Here is a 22,181-nt window from a genome sequence, read left to right on the forward strand (position 1 = left end):
TGAGAATCCCAGGGATGGGGGAGCCTGGTGGGCTGCCGTCTATGGGGTTGCACAGGGTCGGACACGACTGAAGTGACTTAGCAGCAGCAGAAGATTTATAAGTGGCTAAACCCACAACTGCTTTACAAGCTGAACAAAACAATGGAACTGCTCTTTAAATTCATCTTTATTATCCAAAGGAATTTCTTTTTTTAATTGCTCTTGCTTTTCTTTAGGGAGGCCAGTGGAATAGCTCTGTGAAAGCCTCCTTTATTTTAAAACTTCATCACTTTAAAAAAAAAATTCATCACTTTAAATCAAATTTATGATTACATGCACTTTCACAATTTACCATATACACAGTCAGCTTATCATAACAGACAAAAGTCACCTGTTCTAATCATTGATCTTGGAGCAAGGTATTCAAATATCTTTGCCTTAAGTAATTCTGGAAGATTGCGTACCTGGTACCTGAATAGTCGTGCTGGGTCTTTCTTGAGTTTGTAGTCTATAAACCAACATGTATGCGTTTCGAGAGCAGTGAGTTCCTTTGCCACACTTAGGTTTACGTGTCTGGGACTTGGAAGGTTCTGCTGAGGTAAGAGAAATCAAAAGATGATTAAACTAGAATTCCTATAATTTGTTCATTCTTTTCTAGGGGAGGGAAAGCAGTGGGGGGGGGGGTGGGGTGGTGATCATAGATAACAATTACTAAAATACAAACTAAAGATATATTGAAAAGCAATGCAAATTTTGCAGGCTGGATAAATTTTTGAATGTTTATTAACCCTCAATGTCTGCCATATTCCATTTTTAAAAGCTGCAAAGAAGATGCTATTTTTCACAATGACTAACCTGAACCAAATATATAGATTTTATTTTCCTGTCAGTCTTAGATTAAAAAAATAAATCAGGCTTAATTGCACAAAGAAATAAAATGAAATGTTTCCCCCCACCCACCCAAAATGAAATGAAATGCTAAGATGAGCCACTAATCTCTATGAATTCAGAAGTAGAAAATGTTAGTGTTTTATATGGCATGTATATCACATGACGGTGACCTTCAAATTGAGTTTGATTATCCCAGGATAACTTTCTAATGGGTATGAGGGCATGGACAGTTCTGAGGAAATCAAGTACCAGATCCTCAACTGCCAATGTACTTTTCTAAAATTGCTGAGGTTCCACTGATGGTTTCCACTTCTCCTTTCAGTCATCTGTCTCCTACTTCACAAAAGAAAGATATAACCTCCTATCCTGTGACAAGTCTCATCAAAAGATTTATTCACAGTAAAATTTTGTTGTGTTCAATTCTTTTAAATTTCAATCCCTTTAAAACCTGTATTGGTTTTATCAAATATATAGGGATATCTATTTAAAACAAAAAACAAATAAACAAAAAAAAACCCTCAGAAGCACTTTCTAACTATTTGGAGCTTTACAGTTACAGAAAACTTATTATATTCCGTCAGAACAAAATTCTCTAGGGTCAGGGCGATGGAAACACTAGTACACAACAAAAAGGAAATATTAAAAAAAATACTGTCATTCAAAAAATATCAGTTCATGTAACTTTGAAAAGAATGATGCGGCTGTATGGAATCTCTATGTTATATAATTTCATTTGGATACTAGAGTAATAATGCTGCAGTTTGTTTCAATATTTATAATTTGTCAGAAGTTACATTATTGGGATCTACTTAAATTTACAATGAAAAATGCTGGATTTTAAAGTGTGCAGTGAAATATGAAAGTTGTTCAATATTTCTCAGAGAATACAGGAGCAAAAAAGCTTGAAGACTACAGTAGTAGGGAACTAAAAATCTCAGCATATAACAGGAAAAGCTGTTGGTCATTTCTAACTAAAAACTATTAAGATTTAAGATGTTCATTAATTTGTGTAAGATGTAATATAAAATGATTCATAAATGTTCACAAGAGAATAATAAATGACTAATGGAATTTAATAATGATTTTCTATTTTTGATAAAACATAAAAGTAGCAATGTAAGCTGCATATAATGAGGCATTAAAATGCTGGAATGGGATCCTTGTACAGTCTCTTCCTCTTGAAATGTTCTAAAACTTAAGACTATCTATGTGGAGAGCCTTAACAATGCTTTTAATGCTACGATTTTCTTACTAAAAATGAAACAGATCAAAAAACTCAAGTAAAGAACAGTTAAATAAAACTAAAGTTTAATTATTCACAATTTAAAGCTAAATGTTTTTGTTCCTATTAAGAATATCACAATAAGAAAAAATTTTGTTCCTATTAAGAATATCACAATAAGAAAAAATACAAGCAAATGTTAATTAAGAGCCTGAGTATTACTTAGGTCAAGTGGGAGCAACATTGCTATGTATCTAAAATTAGAAAATACTTGTAGCATCACACCTAGGTGGAGCACTACTCACAACTGCTAAGTCCAACATACCTCCCACTTTCACCTTTCAAGCTCTAGGGAGGTACAACTGATGAAAAAAAAAAATGGTGTACATAAAAAAAAAAAAAGAGAGAGAGAAAGAAAATATTCCTTCAAATTACAATATAGCCACTACACGACTATCTGCAGCAAGATTCCCTATGCCTTCCTTGAAAGCCAATGTCAACTGCCGTGGTCCTCCGCCTGGGCAAGTGGTACTGATCCTTAAGAAAGGACAGTGGCAGGAGACAGCCACCAATTCCCATTCCTTTTCCCTATTTGCAACCCATAGTCCCAGTGACAAACAGTAAATGATTAAAACTTCAGCCAAGATGGTTCCTATCAGAAGAACTGTCTCTCTGTTAGACAATAAACAGGTATTTAGCCCACGAAAACCAAGGTGATGAGAACTATATACTAGAAACTATTGCAGGAAGCATGCTTTATGGCACACCTCATTACCACGGAACAGTAAGCAGCTTACTCCCCACAGAGGCGTGGCTCCACACTCCAGGGTTGGGGTAAGACGCTTAACAGGGAGGGGGAGATGCTGTTCAGAGAACAAAGTTCCTCCACTATACTTACTTCTCAAAAATATATGTCCTGACCCAGAGAAATATATAGTCCTGATCCTACTATATTAAATCTGCTACTCATAGTTTGTATCTTAATACTTACCACCCTCTTTCCTAGCTGCCCACAATTAACCTGTTAACTGAAAATGAAACATACGACTTCACACTATACTAAAAACAGGACATTACGGAACCATCTCTGGAGCAAAATCACTTTTTTCTGTCACGTCTGATGGGCAATGTACCAGTGTCATAACAAGGTCTGGAGGGAGGCACACAACACGTGATAGTGTGAACACCCAATCGTCAGGCTCATGAACTACAAAAGGGTCCAAAATCACTTTTTGATAAAATCCAAACATTGCTATAAAAGTTCAAAGATTTCATGTGTTTAAGAAATGCAAATAGCCTTGATAGTCCATAACAATCTTGGGCCATAATAATTTCTCACATTTTTGTTAAAAAAAAAAACAAAATTATATTTTAAAAGGGCACTCACAACTTAAAGGTTTTACCTAGATCTTCCTCAATCCCTAGTTGCAATTTCTTCCCCTCCATCTTTTCTATGTCTTCGTCATTAAACTTATACCATTCGCCAGACTGTGGGTCTTTCACGTGGGCAATGTAGTGGCCAGAATAAGCACTCACTCCTCTGTGTATGAGGACCGCGCTGAGTTCATACACATAGGACCCACCTAGGAAAGGAGAAGGGGGAAAAGTGAAAGAAATTTCAAATGACTTTATTTCTTCTTATTTCCTGAGCCTGCACTGTAACGCTTACAGTTCTTTATGCATCCAGTAGAATCCAAAACATGTCACCTTAGATTTTAAAAATTTAGTCTCATAAAATAACGTGTTTTTATCACCTGTCTGTGTCAACTCTCTATTCCCTCTGCAGATGCAAAGCTACAGCATTCTGGGCACTTAAGGGTTACAAAGTTACTCTGTAGTATACTTCCCCTCAGGCACTAACAGACTGAGCCATATGCTTCCCAAGAATCAGTTGTTCATATTTTCTAACTTCTAACAAAAATTAACTACACACAAACTAGTAAGATTTGAATGCAAAATCAAAAAGCTATTATTTCTAGAAAAAAAAAGAGAAATGTTTTCTTAAAAAAATCAGATATAAGTCATTAAGGGAAATTGCTTTCAAAATAGGTGTAGATAAGGGAATCCCCTGGCGGTCCAGTGGTTAGGACTGTGCGCTTTCACTGCCGAAGGTGAGGTTTTGATCGCTGGTCAGGGGACAAAGGTCCCACAAGCCATGGGGCAGCTGAGCCCACCTGTGCCACAACTACAGAGCCCATGCACCACAAAAGACCCCGTGTGACCCCCCCAAAGTACTGAAATAACCCACAGAACTGGCTGTGATGTCTTCACTGAAAATAAACAAGTAAAAAGGGGCCAGTTCTCACAGCATGCGTGAGCAAGGCAACCTTAAGCACTGATACTTGATCTGCGATGATACCGCACTCATAGGGACCCCAAGGAGCCTGGCAGAAAGAAACCTAACGTCTCTCGAGGAGGTGGCTTCATCTCAGCCCTAAGTGAATCTCCACAAAAAATGTTCCAGGGACTTCCCTATTGGTCCAATGGTTAAGACTCTGTGCTTCCACTGTGGGGGAGCTGGGATTCAAAGATACCACATGTCACACAGTGCAACAAAAAGTAAAAAATAAAAATAACATAAAAAAATTTCCAGAGATAACCAGGTACAGAAGACCCGGTAACATTAAAATAACCAAATGGGACAGCAAAAAGAAACTTACATAATATTCCAACAATGTCAGTCATGGATTATAAAATTAGGCTTGTATGTTTAGAGAAATGGGAAACATGAAAATACAGGCAAGTGACAGGAAACCTTAATAAAAGTGACGCAAATTTTAATTAGAGGAACTAAGAGTGTAAATTAACAAGAGTGTAAATAGATGAACTGATCCAGTTAAAAGATCAAAATTGTTAAATTAGATCTTGTTCATATAAATTTGAAATTCTTCAAAATACAGACAGACATATCAATGATTTTTTCTCCAGCCACCAATGGCCAAGATGAACAAGCAGAGGAGGGACACTGAGATTTAACAATGGGTTAGGCTTCACCTGGCAATATCCCAGGAGGCAGAAGGGCAAACTACACTATAATGTTTAGGGGTACAAGTTTATATAGTAAAACGCTAAAGCAAAAATATAAAAAAAGTACTGATTGCCAGACAACTCAGACTATTTCAGGAGGAAGGAGATTGCAACCAGGCGGATCACACAGGAAGCTTTGGAGTGGGTGGTACTCAGGAAGATATTCACTTCGTGATAATTCTCTGAACCGTTTATTTTTGTATTTTAATTTTTATGGATGGCTTCTATTTTATCATTCTTAAAAGAGGAGGAAAATAGAGTGGAACAAGATATATGATATTTAAACTATAGAAAGACAAGGTAGGTTATGGCCTTCAGAAGGGCTGAGGGAAGGTGGAAGACAAAATCATTGAAGGAGAGAAGTCATTATCAGGTCAGGTGAAGACTGTCTACAATAGCGGCACTCAGCGGCATTCCTCAAATTATTACATATCAAATCATTAAATGATTCCTCAAATTATTATTATTGAAGACAATAAAGCACAGAAGTATTAGCAGTAACTACGACTATTACCAATAGATACCAGTTTTTATTATCATGTTATCACTGTTGCAGATAACCTGATTTTATAGTTATCAATTCATTAAAAAAAAAAAGAGTACAGAATTACAATTCCAACTTTATGAAAATCCTTAAGCTGTGGGCTTTTCAGGCAAACAATTTAAAAGATCATTTATTTCTTTTGAGTTTTTTTGTATGGTATGAGAACAGAAAAGGAACTGATGTTTGTCTGGTATATCTATTTCCATTTAAAGGGCTTCTCTGGTAGCTCAGCTGGTAAAGAATTCACCTGCAACGCAGGAGACCCTGGTTTGATTCCTGGGTCAGGAAGATGTGCTGGAGAAGGGATAGCCTACCACTCCAGTATTCTTGGGCTTCCCTTATGGCTCAGCCGGTAGAGAATCCGTCTGCATTGTGGGAGACCTCGGTTTGATCCCTGGGTTGGGAACATCCCCTGAAAAAGGGAAAGGCTACCCACTCCAATATTCTGGCCTTGAGAGTTCCACAGACTATATAGTCCATGGGTCGCAAAGAGTCAGACATGACTGAGTGACTTTGACTTCACTTCTATTACTGTATTACAAATCTGTCTTAGTATTTTAATAACTACATTTACGTGGTTTCTTCCAAAAGTCAATGAACTTTATTCAGACTTAATGTTGTCTACAGGGATATTAAAATCCCCAAGTAATATGGCAGGACTTAAGACAGCAAGCAGGTAAATATTCAACATATGAGAATCCCTAAGTCTACACATCTGTGTATCTGTGGGTTCACTATTTAAAGAAACAAATAAATTCTCCTTTTAAAAACAGATCACCTTTTTAGATCTATCTTTTCTGTTTTGTGTGGATATACATGTGCAGACACATAAGCATAAGAATACAGGAAAAATAAAAAGAATATGAAAGTGGAAGCGTTATTCTTTAAAGTATGAATTGGACAAATGTATAATAAATTGAATCATGACAAGAACTATTAGAAATCATACACTGGAGTCAAGGAAAGGAATAATTTGGGAATTCCCAGGCAGCCCAGTGGTTAGGATTTGGAGCGTGGCCCAGAGTTCAATTCCTGAATCCACTGTGAGGGAACTAGGGTCCTGCAAACAACAAGGAAAAAAAAAAAAGAAGGAATAATTTGTACATTTCCTACATTCCTAACCCCCAAGAAACCAGTAAGTAACCAGGCTTCTCTAACTTCGAATAACTGACTATGTAGAGGAGGCAGGACGCAGACTGCAGACAGGGAGCTCCTGCTAAGTTTACTCAGCCAGCCAAACGGCACGGCAACCGAGCGCCGTGGGAGCAGCTGTGGATGTGGTGGGGGGCGCGGTGCTGGGTCTCCATCATGCACTTGCGCTTTCTCTAGCTGTGGCGAGCGGGGGCTGCTCTTGGCGTGCCAGCTTCTCACGGCAGTGGCTCTCTTGTTGTGGAGCGTGAGCTCTGGGCGCACAAGCGTCAGTGGTTGTGGCACACGGGCTTAGCTGCTCCACAGCATGCGGGATCTTCCCAGACCAGCGATCAAACTGATGTCCCTTGCATTGCAAGGTGGATTCTTAACCACTGGACTACCAGGGAAACTGCACAGGTATAAATTTTGAACTCCAGTATACTGACTAGACAGTATCATGCCTTTTAAGGCTTAACTGTCACTTCCCCACCTTCCCAATCATTTCTTTTGAAGGTTTTAGATTATGGCTTGCCACCAGAACCTTTTTATGGAGACAGAGGTTATGATGTAATTTCTGTATTAAAAATTTCACAAACATTAACATCAATCTTAAAAGAGAAGTAAAATGGTCCATCCAGTAAGGGCAGGAGAGAAACAAAGGGCAAGATGTTTCTTTTCTAAAACAAGAATCATCCTGTTTAGTAAGATGAGGACTATCAAAGAAGAAAGTAATTAAGTTACAGCATAAATATTGCAACTAGGCCATCTAATGTTTCTGATAAAATACTTTTTAAAACCATGAATGGAGGCAATGTGGAGACCCTTAATTTTATGAGGAATTACAGATATAGTAGTGAGACTAGCAAAGCCTTACTTTGCCAACAAAGGTCCATCTAGTCAAGACTATGGTTTTTCCAGTGGTCATGTATGGATGTGAGAGTTGGACTATAAAGAAAGCTGAGTGCAGAAGAATTGATGCTTTTGAACTGTGGTGTTGGAGAAGACTCTTGAGAGTCCCTTGGACTGCAAGGAGATCCAACCAGTCCATCCTAAAGGAGAGCAGTCCTGAATATTCATTGGAAGGACTGACGCTGAAGCTGAAGCTCCAACTGACTCACTGGAAAAGACCCTGATGCTGGGAAAGATTGAGGGCGGGAGAAGAAGGGGACGACAGAGGATGAGATGGCTGGATGGCATCACCGACTCAATGGACATGAGTTTGAGCAAACTCCGGGAGTTGGTGATGGACAGGGAGGCCTGGCGTGCTGCAGTCCATGGGGTTACAGAGTCAGACATGACTGAGTGAACTGAACTGAAATGAACTGAAGTGAGGCTAAAGCAACAAGAGTGAGTTCAGGAATAGCAAAGAAGTTTATTCTTTTATATCCTTAATTATATAGATATTGATGAACCATCAATCTTTGTTATGTATTCACTCATAGAAAATAAAAATAACCTCTCAACTCACCTAAGACGCCTTTGTTCTCAGAGACTGGCAAATAAAATTTAGTGGTAAACTCCTATTCTGTACTCAACACAAATGGATCACAAATGAGCATTATAATTATCACTGCCTGGTAAAAATATTACCTTTGTGCTCCACATACGGCTCCATATCCAAAATTTCTGAGAAGCCAATGTAGGTATTCAGCTTTTTCTTATGTCCAGTTTGCCTAACCAAGAAGAAAGCTAATTATAATTATATTTAAAACAACCATAAAACAATGTGTAAATTCTACTGGCTTCTTTAAATAAAATAAACTGGGGAGTAGCTAGGCAGATTTCTTTTTGCAATCTTGCTCAAAATATGTCATTGAATTGGACAATAAACAATCAACAAGCTAAAAAGTATGAATTTAAAGAGCTAATTCCAAACAGCACATTTCCAGACATTTTGAAATGAAATAAAAGAAAACACACATATTCCAGCTATACAGAAGAAATGCACATGTCAAAAAAAACTGCCTGATTTTAATCATGGAAGATCTATTTCTATAGAATGGGGGTTGCACTGCTGTGAGTAGAAAATTTACTCAACTTCTTATAAAATAATATAAAATATTAAGGTAATTGATACCTAAATGTCTGCTTTTCCTTTGCAGTTTTAAATAATTTTACAGAAAAATAAGGATTCTCTACTTCTCTAGTTCTTAATTATGACAGGCTCCATCTATAACTTTCACCCCAAAATCTAAAGTTTCAAATTAAAAGCATTTTACTATATCTGTCTATGGTCAAATCTGTACACATTGGTCCACAGTGACCAGCCAAACACTGCGGCTTGCACACATTTACCTGTCAAAGACAAAACGCATCAGCTGCAAGTTCAGAGTGCAAGGAAGACTAAGGAGCCGGATCTTCCTTGTTGCATTCTGTTTGCTTTGACAGTCTTCACAAAAGTATCGATTGTCTCCTTCTAATTTTTCTTCCTGAACAGGAATAAGGCACGTTAAAAAAAAAAAAAAAAGATTTTTTTAATGATCAAAACTCTGATGCAAATTATAATTAGTTTTTACTCAAGCTGCTAAGATCAAGTTATTATAAATAATGAAGGACACATAAGATTAAGTTAGATTAGCAGTGACATTATTAACTTGTATACTATGAAACTGATGTTTCTTTCTGAAATGTATGATTTCGAAAATGCTTGGGTTTTAGGTCTTTTTTTCCTGATAATCCCATCTCTGGGAATTGAAGGAAACAGGTTTAAAAAAGAACTCATGTACTTTAATGCACCAAAATTAATTTTAAAACAGTGAAAATGGGTGGAAAATACCTACAGGCACCAAATATGAAATTGTATATACAAATTTCACATGCATACACAGTTAAAATTACTAAACCGCATTCATGACACAAAACTAAGAGTGCAGAAAAACTCAATGTTAGAGCGAATGGTGGTTTCTTTTTACCGATTACACTTCAATACAGTAATACAACACTAGTACGACCCCTTTATTCGTTTGCTCCAGGATGACACCACCTGTTTTCTTCACTCACATCCCCCAGTGTTTCTGACTAGCTGCGCCCCTGTCCCCATCTCTTAATGCTTGAACGTCCCAGGGTTCAGTCTTGGTCTTCATCTCTCTCATGCCCCTGGTGATTTTACTGCGCCCTGACGTTTTGACCCTGAACCCTATCAAATCTAACATGCCCCAGTGCAGACTCATTTCCTCTCCCAAACTTGCTCCTCCCATATCCTTCACATCTCAGTCATGCCAACTCCATTCTTCTAGGTGTTGAGGACAAAACCTTAGTAATCCTTGACTCCTCTTTCCCTCCTATCCAGTCTGCAAATTTCTTCAGCTCTACTTTGAAAAATCCAAACCCTTCTTATCATCTCTTCAGTTAACCCTTGGTCCAAGTCACCATCAACTCCTTCCATCTGCCCTTGCCTCACTGTTAGCCTTTTCTCAAGACAGTACTCAAAGCTTTCCTGTTGAAACAGATTACACTGCTTACAGCCCTTGAGGGCACTGTATTTCACTCAAACTTCTGACAAAGGTCTACCAGGCTCTCTCTGATATGGTCCTTAGTTATCTCTACTATGACATCCTCTATTATTTTCCCCTTGTCTATTTATTTCAACCACACTGATCTCCTTGCTGCTCCTCAAACCTGCACACACATTCTTGTCTTATGCTCTTGTGTCTGGCAAGTGTATGCTCCTCGATTCTTTGTCTCGTCACAACAAAGATTTGGGGTGACGCTCTGAACCTGTTATTTCATCTTCCCCCCAATTCTTGGACAACTCACTACCCCACTTTGTATCACCCTTCCACATTTTCCATGCCCTGCTTTAGTTTTCTTCATTGCACTTATTACAGTTGATACATTAGATATTTCTCTTCTATTTATTTTATTGTTCCTTGTTGCTCCCCATACCACTACATTATAAGCTTTCTTAAAGGCAAAAATATTTGTCTGCCTCATTCACTATGGTTATTCCCAACAGTTGAAACACTGCCTCAACACTGTAAACACTCAGTATTTAGCTGAATGAATCCAATAAATGAGTACTTCAAGCATGCTGATGATTGTGCCAAAAAAAGAGTAGGAAAAGTACAAAAATATTTTAAGAAAGGAAGCTATATAATAAGCTTATCTACTATTCCATGTGTCTGTTCCTACATGATTACAAAGGCTTCTGATTAGCAAACTTTTCCACTCTGAACAAAAGAGAACCATTTCTCTTGTCTCTACATAAATCTAAACATACACAGAGAGAAATATGGAGTGGAGGGGCTGAAGAGTGGTTTTATTTTGATGCAAAAAATTACATTCAACACTTTCTGGGATTTCCCTGGTGGCCCAGTGGCAAAGACTCCATGCTCTCAATTCAGGAGTCCTGGGTTTGATCCTTGGTCAAGGAACTAGTTCCCACATGCCACAGTTAAGACCCGGCAGAGTCAAATAAATAAATGCTTTTTTAAAAAAAAAACAAAAACACTTTCTATTTCTCATTAAGTGAAAAAGTAAATTAATCTTATGTTAACATAGCTTACACTTTCTTATTCTACCATACCCCAATCACACAAGCTTTTATACATACATAATTCTACATATAAAATAACCTGAAATAGCCAAAAATTATGTTAAGGTGCTTCTGTACTTTTTAATTTACAAAGTTTCTTCTAAATCATTACATAAACAGTCCGTATGGAGAAAAAGTTAAAATAATGAATTTATCCATTAAATAAAAAAGACATTCAGAACAGTATTTAACTGTTAAGGAGCAGAAATGACATATATGCCAAAATCTGAATACCTTCAAAAATTCCGAGATACAATCTGTTAACTGTTTGTGGCCTTGGATATTTAACTCCAGTTCATAAAATTTTGATAAAAGCTTAGATTCTCTGCCACACTGGTTGCAGCTATAATAAAACAGAGTGAGAACATTAAGATCAGAGTGGGAAAAGCAGTAAGGTTTTACTGTACTATAACCTGAAGATACAGAAAGAAACATTACCTTAATTCTTTCACTGACATTTTCTACACTATGTATACTCAAAAAATAAAACAAAGTGATTGATAAGGTCATGCATTTTATGATTAGGAAAATGTTCAAGAATTATTTTACTTTTGGTATTGAGTAGGCTCCAATTTTACTCTCGTTGGCTCACACCACAGCCGTAAAATAAACAGCAAGAGCTCAACCAGACAGTTTCCAACACCTGGATAGGTTCAATTGCAATTATCAAGTCAGTTGTTTACATGTTCCCATAGAAACATATTACTATAAATACCTCAGGTCCCATGATAAGCCACTAAAGCCATAACATGGACCTGAACTCAAAATTAGAAAACACATAAGCAACCACCTCAGAATAAAATGTATCATGAAAAAGTGGAAACACACTTACACAGTTACATAAGCATATTCCCCACAGAACTGCTGTTGGACAATGTTCCTCACATCAGGATTCTTTTGTTTAGACAAAGTATCTTCCAAAAGAGACATAAAGAGCTTTGAAAATTCTTGGGCATCCTACAATACAGGTTTGAGTTAATTAAAAAAAAAAAAAAAAATCTTGCTTTTCAATTTCTGTTACAAACAGTAGTAAGTAAAATAACCCAGAAGCTGTCTGTACTTAGAACTTAAAATTTCTGAAAACGGACTGCAGCAATGTTGAATCCATTTTGTGCCCGTATACGAATTTTCAGAAATGGAATCAAGGAAAATGTGTAATATGCTAAGCAGTAAATAAATGCTCTAATTCAAAATAGAGGAAAATTAATTTTTAAAAAATTCCTTCATTTCTTTCTATAATGATTATAAGAAATGCTTTTTATATTAAAAGATAAATAATTAAAAGGAAGGTTCTTACCTGCTGTTGCCCTGTGTCCAAGCCCAAGGCTTTCACAAATCCAGACGGATCGATGTATCGCCTATTACTGTTTTGTAACAAGGCAAATAAGTACTGGAGATGCTCACAAATCGTTTGAGGCTCATAATCTATTAAAGAAATGTTTGTTTTTGAAAAACGGCTACCTTAAAAAAACATGTACACCTCATTACATGAGGACATAATTAAAAAACTTTATGTCCAAACTAAATTAGTGCTTTATTACATTTTTAAAACTTTCAAAGAAATTAGTAATCATATCTTTTGGAAGTAATGCTGGCAACCTTGGCTGTCCATATACATCCCCTAAAAGCAAGGCCTACCCACATCACAACAACAATAATAATCGTGACTACAGTTTCTAGAGTATCAAATCCCACCAAAACATCCAATCCAATAAAAGCCATATACCATATTTACTATTTGCTAAATACTTTAATATAATCCCCATTAACGTGAACTTGCCACAGAACAAATGACAGCAATCTTCAAGCACATTTGATTCGAACCTGAATGAACAACAGAACAATTTACTGGTAAGAACCCTAAAATTTAGTTTCACGTTTTAATGAGTTTGGGAAAGAAAGTGAAGTCGCTCAGTCGTGTCTGACTCTTTGTGACCCCATGGATTATAGCCTACCAGGCTCCTCCATCCATGGGATTTTCTAGGCAACAGTACTGGAGTGGGTTGCCATTTCCTTCTCCAGGGGATCTTCTCGACCCAGAGATCAAACCCGGGTCTCCCACATTGTAGGCAGACACTTTTACCATATGAACCACCAGGGAAGTCATGGTTGGGGGAAGGTATGCAAATAGGAAGCATGGATCAAGAGCCCTAAAAGATCGGAGTTTTCCTTTCTGTGCTGCTGTTATCTATTAATTGCCTTTCAGCTCCAAATCTACCCTTCTTTGTCTGCTCTGTACCAACAAAGAGGAGCTCTGCAAAGAGGAGCCCTGCTCCTCACCATCTAGTGCAAGGTTGACTCTTGTCAGTAGAGGGCGCTGGAGGGCTCCGCTGTGCACCTCACCAGGCTCTGCCCGCTCTCAGCCAGCAGTGGCCAGCAGACTCCCTGTTAACTCATTGAGCAGCAACTACTCTAGCAGTTTCAGTGGGATGCCTCTGGTGGGGTACTTCCTCTTGAATGACTGCCCTATGAAAGACCTGGACACTCTGTGCAGGTGATGCCAAGGCCCAGTAACTCCCTGAGGACCATTTCCAGCAAGGAAACCCATAGAGGTGTCTGTTTCTTTTTGGCCATCCAGTGATGCAAGAGCCAACTCATTGGAAAAGACTCTGATCCTGGGAAAGATTGAGGGCAGGAGGAGAAGGGGACGACAGAGGATGAGATGGCTGGATGGCATCATCAACTCAATGGACATGAATTTGAGCAAACTCTGGAAAATAGTGAAGAACAAGGAAGCCTGGTGTGCTGCAGTCCATGAGGTTGCAGAGTCAGATACGCCTTAGTGACTGAACAACAAAAGTGAGCTTGGGCAGTGCTTTCTCCATGAGGTCTGGACCGCAAACCTGGTCAGCAGGCTCAACGGCTCCTCTTTGTGTGTTCTTTTTCAGCCCGAGGGTTGGTGGCTGCTCCCCTATCTGCTATGTCTCTTGTTTTTCAAGTCACCTTGAATCTTGCTAACCAATTCCCCTAGTACTCTAATTTCCTGTTAATAATTCTTTGTTCAAGTCTTTGTGTAGTTTCTGTCTCCTGATTGGTCTGAAGGGTCTCTTACTACTGATTGTGACTCATCCATTGTGAAAAGGAAGCCAACATTTCATTTGTAAAATAAAGATAAAAATCTTACTTCCTGGGGGTTCAGAGACTTTATAGGATATTAAAAGCTATTCAAGTAAGTCTATATCAACTCCAAATGTCTTATTTTACAGGTTATATTCTACCTGAGATCTTAAATACTTATCCAGTGCTGGTTTTCCTATCTGTAAAATAAGGCAAGAGTGGAGCTGGGACTAGAATTCAGGTCCCATCATTTCCAACCCAAAGCCTTCTCACTACATTGCACTGAGTCTGTTAACAGTACCCGGAAATGCACACTCTTATCAGAGAACAAGGTTAAGGACTTTGATGGAATATTAAAATTTAAGTGTTTAGAAACTAAAAAAAAAAAAACAAAAAACCAGACAGTCCTAAAGGAAATCAACTCTGAATATTTATTGGAAGCACTGATGCTGAAGATCCAACACTGTGGCCATCTGATGCGGAGAGCCAACTCACTGGAAAAAACCCTGATGCTGGGAAAGATTGAAGGCAGGAGGACAAGGGGACAAGGGGAAGACAGAGGACGAGATGGCTGGATGGCATATCACTGACTCAGTGGACATGGGTTTGAGCAAACTCTGGGAGACGGTGAAGGACAGGGAAGCCTGGCGCGCTGCAGTCCATGGGGTTGGTAGAGTCGGACACAACTGAAGCACTAAACAATAGCAAGTGCTTAGAAATTAAAAAAAAAAAAATCACATCTTTTGAAGACACATATTAAAACCACAATTCCCAAAGGAGTCTGTGGTACATTATTTTACAAAATAGAAATTTAGTGTCCACTTGTTAATGGCAAATTTATATTTACCAATATAAATTTCTCATTGGTAAATTTATATTTCAGCAAAAACAATGTTAAAAATTAAAAAGGATCCATTTTCCATTACTCATCCTTTACATACACTCATTCTTTATCTTCTGTACCATTAATCTAGATTTACATATTCAGAACTATAGCTTTAGGGAAACAAACTTAAGAATTTTTAAGCACTGTTTTGAAGCAAAGATTACTATTAACAAGGACCAAAACTAGTACCGTTGTCTAAAGAGCAGCAAGAAGGAAGATGTGGGGCTTAGGAATCCTATTTTTTCTCTTTCAGAGTCAAAGGCAAAGGCCATGAGCCCAAATCAGATCACATAAACGACAACACTGGATTTACAGAGTCAAAAAAGTTCCCAACTTGGAGCTCTTACACTGTATCAATCTCAGAGAAAAACCTCTAAATAGACATATTAATTAGGAATAACAATCCACATATTATGCAGGAAAAAAACAAAATAATTCCACTAGGAACAGTTTGAAACTGGTTTCTAAATTTGCAACAAGTGTACTCACATTATTAGTGGCTTGCTTTGCCAAGATTGGTTAATTTAATCTTAATTTTAGAGGGTATTTTGTAAGTCAGCGTATTTGGGAATCCGAACAAAAGGCTGTGGTTACACTAAAGTATTTATTAAGCCTCTCAAGCCAGGCAGAAGAGTAACCATGTCTGTTTTATTGACTGATTTCTATCAAGCACTAGAATTTAATGGACTGCAGTCAGTGTATTACAGCAAAAAACGGTAGCTCAGGTTTCCTCTCTATGGTTGGCTCAAAGCGGTCTAGCTGGCAATAAGCTCAGGAGTGAGCCCTCCCCACACCCATCCCCACTCACCTTTTTCTTCTTGGATGCTATCTCCCATCATGTAGTCACTACAGGTGCTTGGACATAAGTAGAGCGCCTGCCGAAGCTCCAGGTTAAGAAACCACACTTGGAGAAAAGTGTTGACGTAACAAGTGGCTCCAAGGTTAGTGAGGCCCACAAATGAGTTCTACGACAGGAAAAATTCACAGTTATACAATGAACTTTCTCCTAAAATAAAAAAAAACCTGCCAAATGCTTTTAAAATTTAATCTAAAATGTGTTAAACGGTCTCAATCCCACAAGCCCCTCTCGGGAAAGGTTAAGGGATGTTGTCTCGGAAGCCCCATGTGGGCTGACTACAGGAGCGGGAACAGATTCAGGACAGCACCACAGCTCATCACCAGTCTCCTCCAGCCACTTAAACCTGTAACTCGGAGAACAGTGAGCTCTAGGAAGCATCAGTGTGAAGATGTGTCACACAGATTTCTCCTAAGAGGTCAGCATTCAATAGAAGGACAAAATGAAACTTTCAGATAAATTATTTTCTATCCTACAGATCTGAGAGATTGGGGAGGGTGGGGTAAGAGGAAGTTTGTTGTTTAGCCACTGAGTTGTATCTGACTCTTTTGTGACCCCATGGATTGTAGCCTGCCAGGCTCCTCTGTCCAAGGGATTTTTCCCGGGAAGAATACTGGAGTGAATTGCCACTTCTTTCTCCAGGGAATCTTCCCAACCCATGATCAAACCATGTCTTTGGCATTGCAGGTGGATTCTTTACCACTGAGCCACCTGGGAAGCCCCTAGAAGAAGGTAGTTACAACTTTTTTCAAAGATAAGGCTGAGTATTCCAAAACTTACAAAGAATCATTCTTTTTAAGAGAGAAAATACCCATACAGGTGACTATATTGTAAATGCCAGGCTTTATGATTAATATTAATGTATATTACCAAAAAAAAAAAAAAAAGTAAAACTATCCATTGTAAAAATATAAGCCCAAGGAGGCCAAATCATATCATTATGGGAGCTTGTTCTCTGGACTTACCACCTCCTTTAAAGAGACTAAAAAGAGCTCTAAGTAAAACATGCTACATTAAAGCAAACACAGAATCAGCACCGAACTAAAACTCTTCTTAAAAGTTTACTGTATTACATAGCTACCTGTTTTAAAGCACATCATTAAGAACTGTTCCAGTTCAAGTGATTCAGAGTCTGAAATTCCACTACTGATCTGAAAGCTACATAGGTTACCTGACATCAGTAACAGTTTCTGACCATAGGCACAGAACAAAGCACAGAGAAATACCATATGGAAATCTCTTAGAAAATGATGGCTTACCTTTTTTCTCCTCTCACAGTTGGGGTCATCAATGTTATGAAAACTATTTTCATCTATTTCTCCTAACCAAATGTGTTCACCAATCCCAACCAAGCAATTTGGATTTCCTTTGCAGTTTCGTCTATGAAAAAAAAAAATTGTATAATTAAAAATACTACAGTTTCATGATATGAAACATGCAAATTAAAACTATATAATTTAAAAATGGAAAAAAAACCTATAATGATACTATTTTTTAAAAATTCTATTTCTCATCTATTAGATTAGCATAACGGAAAAAGCACAGTATCACATCTAGTTTGTGAGGCTCTGGGGAAAGAGAATCCATTTACTGCTGATGAGACTGCAAACTGGTAGGACTCTTACAGAAGGGACTTTCACAACTGCTAACAAATGTGCTACATACACAGCTACTCACTGTCCTGTCCATTTCATTTCTAAGAACTCACCGTGAAGATGCATCTGCACTAGGTCATTCATAACAACATTGTTCTTAATCGCAAAATGCTGGAAACAAATGACCAAACACAGGCAGTATGGTACATCCACAGGGGGAGTGCCACACAACCGTGACAGCAAAAACACACGACGATCTCTATGAAATGATGCAGAGGGATTTCTAGGATACGGTAGTGAGTGAAGAGCGAATTGCAAAAGAGTTACCTACACAGCGTGCTACTCTTTACTGTAAGAAAGATGGAGAAATAAACCATACATGTATCTGCTCACTGGAACACAGATGAAAACACAAATGTATATATATGCATAACTGAATCACTCTGCTGTACAGCATAATCAACACAACATTTTATATCAACTACACCTTAATTTAAAAAATAATAGTATTAAAAAAAACACAAAAAGGATAAATCAGATACTAGTGAAAGCGGTTACCCAAAAAGCATGAGTGGAATTAAGATTAAAAAAAAAAAAAAAAAGGTGTGTGATCCTTTCCTGAACATACTGTTCCATACATTGCTGAATTTTGGGGGCCATGTGAATGTCATACACAAATCAGTAAGGGTGGAAGGAACTCTAAGATCAGTACAAACAGTAACATACTTCAGCTGAGTAACATACAGTGAAAGGAAGAAGAGGGGGCACTAACCCAAGTAACTTGAACTCAAGCCATCAGCAAGTTCACTTAGCAGGGTCAGGATGAAGAGGAAGGAAGCAACAACAGACAACCCTTTTCAAAGATACATAGCGTAACAAATCTGAAACGTCCTATGCACTCTGCAATTGAACAAATAAGTAAATACATACTGAGGATGAAGGGAATCAAGTTTCGAAGAGGAAAGTTACAAATGACAGGAATAAAATGAACCCCACAGCGTTTATTAGGAATAATAGGTTTAAATCTAAACCCATATGAGTCCTAATATGTATGAACAGGTAGATTAGTGTTGCAAGATGAAATACAAGACAGTAGTTATTTGAATTCAGATAAATTATATATTTATATTTTTAAAAGCATTTGTTGTTTATCGGAAATTTGGATTTAATTGGGCAGCCTAAACTAGACAGCCCTTTTGCCAGCCGAGGACCTAAAAGCAGTAACATGAACACAGCCAGCAACCAGATCTTAACTTCTAAATACTCCCCAGTGGAAGAACCCAGGGCTCCTGGGAGAAATGGTCAATTTGAAGGTTGGGCAGGGAAAGTACACGATATACATGGACATATTACGGTGCCCCTTTAAGTAAGGATGTACTCAAAGAGTGAGGAAAGTGAAAGGAAAGTGAAGTCGTTCCATCGTGTCCGACTCTTCGCGACCCCTGGGCTGTAGCCTACCAGGCTCCTCCATCCAAGGAATTTTCCAGGCCAGAGTACTGGAGTGGGTTGCCATTTCCTTCTCCAGAGGATCTTCTCAACCCAGGGATCGAACCCAGATCTCCCAAATTGCAGGCAGACGCTTTACCATCTGAGCCACCAGGGAAGCCCTCAAAGAGTGAGGAGGACATGCTAAAACGAAGAGCTTGGATGGCGCTCCCAGTGCCCAAATCTGGAACAACTTGAGCAATAAAATGACTGGATTACAATCTGCTCTATAATACAGGAATTCACTGCATCTCACTGCAGATGGTGACTGCAACCATGAAATTAAAAGACGCTTGCTCCTTGGAAGAAAACCTATGACCAACCTAGACAGCATATTAAAAAGCAGAGACATTACTTTGCCAACAAAGATCTGTCTGGTCAAGGCTATGGGTGGTTTTTCCAGTAGTCATGTATGGATGTGAGAGTTGGATTATGAAGAAAGCTGAGTGCCAAAGAATTGATGCTTTTGAACTGTGGTGTTAGAGAAGACTCTTGAGAGTCCCTTGGACTGCAAGGAGATCCAACCAGTCTATCCTAAAGGAGATCAGTCCTGGGTGTTCATTGGAAGGACTGATGTTGAAGCTGAAACTGCAATACTTTGGCCACCTGATGCGAAGAGCTGACTCATTGGAAAAGACCCTGATGCTGGGAAAGATTGAGGGCAGGAGGAGAAGGGGATGACAGAGGATGAGATGGTTGGATGACATCACCAACTAATGGTAATGGTAATGGACATGAATTTGAGGAAGCTCCAGGAGTTGGTGATGGACAAGGAAGCCTGGCATGCTGCAGTCCACGGGACTGCAAAAAGTCAGACACAACTGAGTGACTCAACTGAAACGGGGAGCACAGCAGATGCCAAGTACAGACGGCTAGATGAAGGCCCCTGTGGAAGAAAATCTCTCCCAGTCAGTCTCCAGTGTGCCCAAGCTCCTTTCCCCCATCAGCTTCAGACTACAGGAATGCAGGCAGTTGTTGCTACTCAGTCACCAAGTCACGTCCGACTCTTTCTGACACCGTGGACTGCAGCACACCAGGTCTCTGTCCCTCATCATCTTCAGAAGTTTGCCCAAGTTCATGTCCATTACATCGGTGATGCCATCCAGACATCTCATCCTCTGATGTCCTCTTCTCCTTCTGCCCTCAATCTCCCCCAGCATCAGAGACTTTTCCAATGAGTCAGCTGTTCCCATCGGATGACCAAAACACTGGAGTTTCAGCTTCAGTATCAGTCCTTCAACCTGAGTATTCAGGTTGATTTCCCCAAGATTGACTGGTTTGATCTCCTTGCTCTTCAAGGGACTCTCGGGAGTCTTCTCCAGCACCACAGTTTAAAAGTATCAAATCTTCGGCGCTCTACCTTCTTTACGGTACGGCTCTCACAACCGTACATGACCACTGGGAAGACCATAGCCTCGAGTACACGGACCTTTGTCGGCAGAGTAATATCTCTGCTTTTCAACACACTATCTAAGTTTGTCATAGCTTTCCTGCCAAGAAGCAAACATCTTCTGAGTTCATGGCTGCAGTCACCATCCACAGTGATTTTAGAGCCCAAGAAGAAGAAATCTGTCACTACTTAACACATTTCCCCCTCTATTTGCCATGAAGTAACAAGGCCAGATGCCATGATCTTAGTTTTTTTAATGTTTAGTTTTAAGCTGGCTCTTTCACACTCTTCCTTCACCCTCATCAAGAGGTTCTTTAGTTCCTCTTCACTTCCTGCCATTAGAGTGGTATCATTCACATACCTGAGATTGTTGATGTTTCTCCCGCCTATCTTGATTCCCGCTTATAATTCATCCAGCCCAGCATTTCTCATGATGTGCTCAGCGTACAGATTAAACAGGGTGACAGCAGACAGCTCTGTCATACTCCTTTTTCAACCTTAAACCAACCAGTTGTTCCATACAGGGTTCTGACTATTGCTTCTTGACCTGCACGCATACAGATTTCCTAGGAGACGGGTAAGTGGTCTGGTATTTCCATTTCTAAGAGCTTTACACAGTTTATTATGATCCACATAGTCAAAGGCTTTGGTGTAGTCAATGAAACAGAGGTAGATGCTTTTCTGAAATTCCCTAGCTTTCTCTGTGATCCAGTGAATGTTGGGAATTTGACCTCTGGTTCCTCTTCCTTTTCTAAAGCCAGCTTGGACATCTGGAAGTTCTTGGTTTGCATAATGCTGAAACCTAGCATGCAACATTTTAAGCAAGATCTTACTAGCATGGGAGATGACTGCAACTGTCCGATGGGTAGCACATCCCCTTCTCGGATCACGGCCTTGTTGTGGTGTAGGGGCTTGTGTAACTCGATGAAGCTATGAGCCATGCCACGTAGGACCACCCAGGATGGACGGGTAACAGCAGAGAGTTCTGACAAAACGTGATCCACTGGAGGAGGGAATGGCAAGCCACCCCAGTATACTTGCCGTTGAGAACCTCATGTACAAAAGGACAAAAAGACATGCAGGCAGACGCTGGTTCGATCCCTGGGTTGGGAAGATCCCCTGGAGGAGGAAATTGCAACCCACTCCAGTGTTCTTGCCTGAGACATCCCATGGACAGAGGAGCCTGGCGGGCTGCTGTTCACGGGGTCACAAGAGTTGGACACAACTAAGCATGTGCGTTAGCAGCACGGGGATCAAGTATCATCTATCATCCTGTTTGTACCAATTTTCTTATAGTAGGAAAATAGCTCGCTCTTCTTTTTATCGGAGTATAGGAGACAGATTAAGGAGCCTGAGACACATGTGTGACATAGGTACACATGTTTACCTGTTTGATGTGTAAACACCCTAGCCGGTTGACTCAAATTTTTATAACTTACTAGGATCCTAGAAAGCACCTGGATTTGCTAACGCTGGCTTAAACATCAAATTTTTCAAGGTCACAAGTAGTTCTGATTTAACCTAGGTAGAATAACACCACTCATCTTCCCTGAAACAGTACATTTTTACAACTCTATAACTATA

General features: G+C 39.1%; 1 protein-coding gene and 1 non-coding gene across 7 annotated transcripts in view; both read right to left on the minus strand.

Moving 5' to 3' along the window:
* USP48 (ubiquitin specific peptidase 48) overlaps nucleotides 1-22,181 on the minus strand; it is a 72,409-nt gene that overhangs the window by 33,658 nt on the left and 16,570 nt on the right. For 3 of the 6 annotated variants that reach the window (XR_009693786.1, XM_061148114.1, XM_061148112.1), the window contains exons 2-10: nucleotides 17,387-17,507; nucleotides 16,080-16,236; nucleotides 12,626-12,753; nucleotides 12,161-12,285; nucleotides 11,563-11,671; nucleotides 9,090-9,223; nucleotides 8,385-8,467; nucleotides 3,496-3,675; nucleotides 444-572 (exon numbers count right to left, since the gene is read on the minus strand). Coding sequence is in view for 5 of the 6 variants with exons in the window: in XM_061148114.1 (XP_061004097.1) it covers nucleotides 444-572; nucleotides 3,496-3,675; nucleotides 8,385-8,467; nucleotides 9,090-9,223; nucleotides 11,563-11,671; nucleotides 12,161-12,285; nucleotides 12,626-12,753; nucleotides 16,080-16,236; nucleotides 17,387-17,507 (1,166 nt within the window). In the remaining variant the exon portion in view is untranslated. The remainder of the gene's footprint in view (nucleotides 1-443; nucleotides 573-3,495; nucleotides 3,676-8,384; nucleotides 8,468-9,089; nucleotides 9,224-11,562; nucleotides 11,672-12,160; nucleotides 12,286-12,625; nucleotides 12,754-16,079; nucleotides 16,237-17,386; nucleotides 17,508-22,181) is intronic. The other 3 variants (XM_061148115.1, XM_061148113.1, XM_061148116.1) reach the window with 2 other exon arrangements.
* On the minus strand, nucleotides 3,207-3,311 carry LOC133061095 (small nucleolar RNA U13). Its single transcript, XR_009693925.1, has one exon. It is a non-coding gene; the product is annotated as a small nucleolar RNA U13 (small nucleolar RNA).

This window comes from Dama dama, chromosome 8 (assembly GCF_033118175.1).
Source record: "Dama dama isolate Ldn47 chromosome 8, ASM3311817v1, whole genome shotgun sequence".
Classification (NCBI taxonomy): Eukaryota; Metazoa; Chordata; class Mammalia; order Artiodactyla; family Cervidae; genus Dama; species Dama dama.